This window comes from Colias croceus, chromosome 6, assembly GCF_905220415.1.
Source record: "Colias croceus chromosome 6, ilColCroc2.1".
NCBI classification, from domain to species: domain Eukaryota; kingdom Metazoa; phylum Arthropoda; class Insecta; order Lepidoptera; family Pieridae; genus Colias; species Colias croceus.
In genome coordinates, this window is record NC_059542.1 from 6,464,227 (window position 1) to 6,471,995 (window position 7,769).

Genomic DNA, 7,769 nt, shown 5'->3' on the forward strand with positions numbered 1-7,769 from the left:
TGTAAATTAATATTATTTATAGAATTAACATTTTAACAACTACAGAAGTTCATCACATATAAAAATCTTATTTTGTAGAATACTAGCCTCGTTCACGGGTACATTATTATTATAGTCAAAATAGCAAAGGTTTTAAACTCTAATTCGGTTGAGTTCTGCGGGCGGCGTAGGTGCAGTAGCGAGATAATCCAAAGACTTTTGAATATCTGCAGGGATTGGAGGTGATGTAGGTAAATGAGCACCACGGGGTTGAAATCCATTTTCATCAGCTACATATTGCAGTTGTATTATCTGGTAAATTACAATTGTAATTAATTAGAAAATCTCTTTCAGGGTTCAGCTTCTGTTGTCACAGGTATATTAAATATTAGATCAAATATACAAATGTTATCCTCGCTCTTTATCTGTTGTTAACTTTACTTATCTTAAACGTACTTAAAATAATAAACTTGTTCAACATTTTAAAATAAAACACTTAAAGCGCACGCTACAATTCGTACTTAGAAGGTCTACGAGTCAAGCAAAAAAATGCGCCTAACAATATTTTGTATTCATGTAGACATATAGAATATTTCACTATTCTTATATCAGGCGTCTAACGAATAATCAGCGCACATTTAAGGAAAATATTACACAGGTGCATTTTATACATTTTATAGTTTGATTTTTGTGACTGGAGATAGGAGTATACAGAGAGAAAAACTTAATTTACTCGATACCTTTGAAAGCTTTTGGAAGATATTACATTTTATACTTTTCTTACATTTCAATATTAATTAATAATAAATATATTTACTTGTCCATCAGGCGCGGTATACTGGTACTGGCCTTGGGCAGACAAGGACTCTTGCTCGGGAATACCCTGGTTCTTTATTGAACCCGCTTCCTCAGCTGCAATGCCATTACCCGTTTCGTAACTGAATATTAAGTATTAACACACAATGTAGCTATTAATTATAAACAAGTTTTATCGAAAGAATCGACTGCACAATGAGAAATTTAATAATACATGTCTTTCAAAATAAACAACCAACAAAATAAAGTTAGAAGGTAAGGTATAGAGTGAAGACGTAGAAATTACAATACCACGTTCGGTATATTTATTAAGGTAACTTTTTTGAATAAAGGTATGAACCTAATTTTAAACTCGTAATACTACAAGTCAAGTCTTTAGAATTTTATAAAAACTTCTTTTAATAGAAAATTAAAAATCTTTGCTTGAAAATATGATGCGAATGTATGCAATAAAATTGTTAAAAATTCTTTTGAAAAGATGTCATGATGACAAAAAATTTAAACAAGTTATACAATCTTTTAGATAATATTTAAAGATAAACTAAATCTCATCATCGTTTAAATATAGTAACAAGAACTGATGATTACTAGGTGTGGTCGAAGGTCTCGTAGGCGTAAAGTTGTTACTTATTTCTTCAACGATTTAAATTTTAAAGCTATCATCAAATTGCATAACAAAACACTGATACTATAAAAATTCAAAGAATTTTTGTATTATTTTTTACCAAACTTCTAAGGATGAATATTCGCGCACGAAAGCTTTCACATCGTAGTCACGCACTGAAAGCTCTCGTGCGCTCAGTTTTCGAATTTTAAATGTAAATATATATATACTTAGTCTAAACAAATATTTATGAAGACTTGATACTAAGAAACATTTTAACTTCATATTAATTACTTTAAAATCCCCATGTAAACGTAACCGTGCCTGCCAGGATACCAATTTGTTTATTTAAAAAAAAACCTTATCCTAATAATTCAAAGCCTTTTAAAAAGCTTATTTGGCAATAACTTACTTCCATTTATAAGATCCATCGGGATTAATTACTTGTTCCTGTCGTACAATCGGTATCGTTTCTGTTGTATAGGCTTGTTGTTGTTGCTGTGTATAGTAGGGTTGGAAATTGTTGACGTCAGCAGCTGCCAGGCATATCCCCAACGTTAAAATTAACTAAAATAAAATAATCTCATGATTATTTTGTTTAGTAACAAAAATTAATATTATGAGGTGAGAATTAATGTATTTTTGTACCTATAGTTTACTAAAAAATAACACATATTATTAGAAAACTTAACTGCAAAGTTTGCAAAATCACAACTGGCGACAAAGAATAAACAACAGCAGCGTAAAGTGTAAATACTAATGTAGTATTAATAATATTTACATAGTTCAATTTTATGACAATATGGTACATAGTATTCTATTCATAATTGCCAAAATATTTCTGTTTGTCTGTCTAGTACCTATCTCTGCTACGTTTTTATAAGCATTTTTGGATCTTTCGAGAAGCTTTGGCTATTTTTTTTTTAATTTAAAAAAATTATCACGCGGCGGGCTTCGAACGGGAAAGAACTCAAAATTTAGGTGAAAGACAATAGTTCGAATTCTGCATCGTGATCAATTTTTTTTCTTTTCTTCAAAATTTTCTTAGAATCTTTGGCTAGTTGGGTTCCTCATATAAAAAATGGGGCTATAAGTATGTGAATCAAAGTTTCAAAAGATTTAACTCCAAATAAAACACATTAAGCTCTGGACCGAATAGATTCTCCGATCTTTACAAGATATTATGATAAGATTGTTCTACGAGGAAAGAAATGTTATACGTTTATCAGTTATAGTAAAAAAATCAAGAATAGTAATCATTTCATAACATAAAAGAAGGTGTTGAAAGGCTATAACAACGCTCTATCCGAGAAGTAGATATCATGTAGGTATACTCACAAAAGATTTCATGGCGATTTTTTGATATCCGTTTACTATCGTTGAATGCTCACAAAATGCAGGAAGGAGAATGATGCACATCAGATTAACCCTCGTATTTATATGAAACTTTTGTAGCAATTACAGTCTGCCACGTATGCAAAATTCATATTTTACGGTTGGCTGTTGACAAAGACTGGATACCGAGGGGCGTCCCTTATCGAGATTCTACGTGCAGCATGTCACTTGAATATGAAACCAGTCTCTGTATGATTGACATTGAAATTTCAATCTTATTTTTACATAATGTAAGTTTCATAGATGCAGTCGACACATCATAAAAAATAAAGACAATAGCGTGTAGCAGGAAAACAGAAAGTGAATATTTAATGTATGTTTCGTTTTTAATATTATATACGAAATTCTAGATGTGACCATAAAACATTTGTTAAGATAAATGGACAGAAACACCGCTGAAATAGAGTTTTTCTATATCTGTTATGGATATTTCCTGCAAATGGATTGTATTGAAGAAGCTTATTAAGTTGCTTTATTATTTAATTAATATAAAATTAAGAATATGATTACTAAGATATTTATAAGATGTTACTTATTAAGTAATTAGTTTCAAGCAACTGGAGTCATGAAACAAAATATCAATTATCACATTTTAAGAAAAAGCTTTGTGCTTTGCTACCGTCTTAAGCTTATGTCCCCATATAACACATAGCTATGTGATTATTGCTATGTTGACAATAAAGCGAAATTATGACTACAAAAAACCGCTTCATGGTGCATCACTGCAAACCAGTCGCAAGACAAGCGTGTGACATACTTCAACAAGGTTTTTTTAAAAGAAATATTTATTGATCTTGCCTCATCAAGCCTTCATACACGGTAATAAAATATTGATCTTGGACGTTTATTAGCCTGGGGTCAATTTTTATGAACTATAAATAAATCATCTTGCTTTCCACTTGAGAATGTGTTCCTAACTGCGATTGTTGTTATTATTAATTAATTGTAATTTGTATGGTAATTGATTAGATTCCATGATGAATTACGTCATAATATTAAAATTTTTATAAACATTAGTTTTATCAAACTCGTAATGCTTGCAAAACAGCTTCTAAATAATGTAATAAGATTTAATTCTATTATGATTGAATACAGGTAAAAACTTTAATTAACACCCTGGTTTAAATAACTTCTAACATTGCACATGTACCTATATCGAGGGACTATTAAGCTATATTTTTTCAACAATTTAAATAAATAAATCATAAGTTTCATGAAAAATCGTCTTTATTAAATCCATCTATTCCCATAAAAAAAGCAACGTAAAGTTGTTGGTTAAGAATTACAGAGCTTTTTTATATCCGTTAACGATATTTCCTGCGTATGGATGGTATTGATTATATGTAGGATCATAAGGTCTAAGAGGATTATATTGATTGCTATAAGGATTACGATAGTTTATAGGATTATAGCCATTGTAGCGGGGATCGTAAAGGTTATTATTGTAGCCTGCTGGTAAAGCAGCGGGAGACACTCTTCCGTCCGCAGGTATGTGCACACCGGCTGGTCTGAATCCTGTAAACGAATAGTATTAGATACGTAGTATATTATTATTAGTCTGTGGTATTAGATAGTTACTTTCTATATGTAATAGATAGAAGATTTGGAGCAACTTAGAATATGATAAATTAATGATTGAACGCTTTAATTTATATAGAGAGCAGATGAGAACGATAGACTCTATATTTGCTCTATATTTTATAATAGTGTCTGTGTTATTGTTATTGCGTAAAATTATTTCGGATCCTATATAAATCAGGAAGCTAGCTCCCTTTAGTAAGTTTTCTTTTACCGAAAACTATGATTTTCTGATTATATTCCCGGTGGATTAACATGAGAATCTCAATCAGATTTTTTAAGTGAAACTTCTTTATCGGGGTTGGAAAATAATTTTGTGTAACATTTTTTCGTTACGTGTGACAAATTTCAGTTACGCGCCATCTTTTTCTCATCCCTACCACGCGTGATTCGACGTATAATCTGTAAAGTTGCATATAGTAAATTATTTTTTGAAAAATAAGGTCTTAAAGAAGTTTCACTTCTTACGTGTGTACACTAGTACACGCACACATTTTTTTATCTATATCCAATAGTTAAATATTATATAAATCGTTGTTTGTACAAAAGCAGACATGAACATTATAAGACGTATTCTACTGTGACGTTAAATACAATAGTTATATTTTTTTTTTACCATTTTCATCAGCTACGTAGCTCACTTGAATTGGTATACCTTCTGGTGAGGTATACGCGTAACTTCCTTCTACCACCTGAAATTTATTTAAGAATTTCTCATTTCAACTTTAATATTTAATATAGCTAATCTCCTTTTAAAAATTGCGGTATTTTAAATGCGGTAATTCTTAATATTGTAGACAATAATTTCATATTTTAATCTACTTATTGCAATAATATACCTAATAATAAGAATTCGGAAGCATACCTGTGTTCCTTGAGGAGATCCATGATTATCAATGAAAGCGTCTTTCAAAAATCCTCTTTCTTGCGCTTGTTTTCCATCACCAGTAGCATAGCTGTCAATCAAAATATATTTGAGTCATTTTGAAAACATAATTTCTTCAAAAAAATACTCACATGTAGGTATTATAAATTAAGTAAATTTTTTGATGCAAAAATAATACAAACCTGTATGAATAACTTCCATCAATGGCTCGATTATTGGAGTAGCTCAAAATGGGAGCGGTTGCACTAGCTGGATTGTAATAGGGGCTTCTATAGCCATTGTATCCTGGGTATGCGTTATTCAAACCAGCGACATAAGGATTAACTCCTGGAGTGATTGCTCCAACACTAGGAATTGGAACAGGTGCAGTAGCGACTGTAGGGAGAGATTCACTTGCTACCACTTGATAGGATAACGCGCAAATGATTATCGATCGAAACATCTAGAACAAGGAGACGTTTACTTAATCAGCACGTATTTTTTCATAAATAGCACAAGAACCACTAATACTTGGAATTTTGTAACTTTAACAAGACCCAAACCAATATTATGGACCCTAAAACTTCTAATCGTATTCATATTCTTTTTGAAAAATTAGGAATTTCGGTAGCAGATCCGACTAGAATGATAGATGAAGAGCATTAATTTAATTGCAATGCCAGTTTTAATTTGAATCAAATTTACATGAAATTTTATACTAAATCAAATTAATAAGTGTAGGCGGAAAATCGTAATCCGCGTGGAATAATAACAATGTTTGAATTGAAACAATGCGTAACAATTTCTGAGATTGTGAATTAGTGAATAATAATTACATTTAAATTACCTTTTTAAGATCGTTATTTGGAGCCGACTGCTCTTGTTATGTTCACTTTGCTTCTGTTGCTGTGGGATCTGATATTCCATTTATATTAACAATGTTTCTTGAAGCTGATATTTTTTACTATAATATTACTCAAACGTGACGTTAACTCATATCCCTTTTACTAATCATTTGCTATTATCCTCATTTAACTCCAATTTGCTGAACGTGGGTTAAGGTACATTTACACCTGAAATTGGTTTAAGTGTTGCAAGCAGAAATAAAACGATCATTATTATTGGAATAATTTTCCATGCTCCATATTAAGATACATTTATACTGCACCTAGAAGCAATCAGGTAAGTACGTTTAATTTCGTAATATAAGAAAGTAAGATACGGCAATTTTCTGACTACTACTAAAATACTTATGACATACATGGGGGGAAAACGTGAAAATGCTTTTGTTAAGTAGTTTGTTTTTACAAGAGTAAGTATATTTTATAATATTTAGTTTTATACAATCCAAAAGCGTTATGAGATTCGAAAGACGCAGGTACGAATCCGTCCCGTGATCGACTTTTTTCTATTCTTTAAAAATTTGTCATAATTTTGTATTTTTAAACAAAAGGAAGATGCGATCCCAATTTGCTCTCCATTTGGAAAAAGAGGAATCGCTTACAAGAACAAATTGTAAATGAATAAAATTATTGTAACCCCTGACCTGAATAATTGAATGTATACCGACTCTATTTGTGCATTCATAGCTCCAAAATCGATTCACGGACATGATAGTTTTTTTTTTAAGTTTTAATCTTAATATTTATTAAATTAAATATTCCAGTTAAAATTTATGATTGTTGTTAAGTGACGTTTTCCAAACATATCCTAAATAGAGTTTTGTACTGACCAACTAATTTCTATGACAGATCTCCTTGTTCTCGTAAAATTATTACGTAAAGGCACAAAAATGAGCTTTTTAAATAATTTTTCTAATAAGAATAGCTTTTTACACATATTTGATAAAACCATCATAAAACAAATGGTTATAATTATTCTAATCAAAGAAGGTCAAAACATTTGTTCTCATTCATTTCGGCACTTGAACATGATAGATAAAGATCTAAATGTCAATTTAATTACAGAATTACATGAGGCTTCTCTTAATTTAATATACCTTGATTAATTTTTTAGTACAAAATTTACATAGTTACTTTGTAATTGTCTTTTTACACCAACCGATGTGATTATTATTAGCTCCAGATTAGTTTTAGTAACTTTTTTGCGTAAGTTTGTTTTGGATTACGTTTTTATGTGCATATAAAAATATTAAGTCATAGGTAACTTAGCCCTTAAATGCAACATGAAAGCATGTTGGAATTTCCAGATTACAAAACACAGCAAAATGCTGTGTTAGGTACATTAAAGAGCTAAATTATTAGTTTTCAAATATTACTTTTCTTTCAGTAATTTTTATCCATCGCTTGTAGGAAAAATTAAGGTACTTACTTACCTACTACTCCAACTCAGCCTCTCTTTATTAAGGTATTCTGGATATAATAAATTCTGCGTAAAGTTGTTGCTACGGTAATTTTACTATTATATCAATAATTATAATTAATATGTAATATTTTTAGCATATCATCTCATTTGAAAAATAATTTTTCGAAATTCATCCCTAAAAACCCCCTCGACGTAGAAAATATAGGT

At 30.4% G+C, this 7,769-nt stretch overlaps 1 protein-coding gene across 1 annotated transcript; it reads right to left on the reverse strand.

Annotated features, from left to right (window-relative positions):
* On the reverse strand, positions 1 to 6,135 carry LOC123692667. Its single transcript, XM_045637438.1, has 9 exons — positions 6,085 to 6,135; positions 5,441 to 5,700; positions 5,238 to 5,328; positions 4,989 to 5,064; positions 4,081 to 4,309; positions 2,738 to 2,828; positions 1,812 to 1,966; positions 797 to 917; positions 1 to 291 (listed from the first exon to the last, which is right to left on the reverse strand). Exons 2-9 carry the CDS (start codon positions 5,698 to 5,700, stop codon positions 133 to 135), a joined length of 1,182 nt encoding a protein of 393 aa, XP_045493394.1. The 5' UTR covers positions 6,085 to 6,135; the 3' UTR covers positions 1 to 132.
* Positions 6,136 to 7,769: the final 1,634 nt, after the last annotated feature.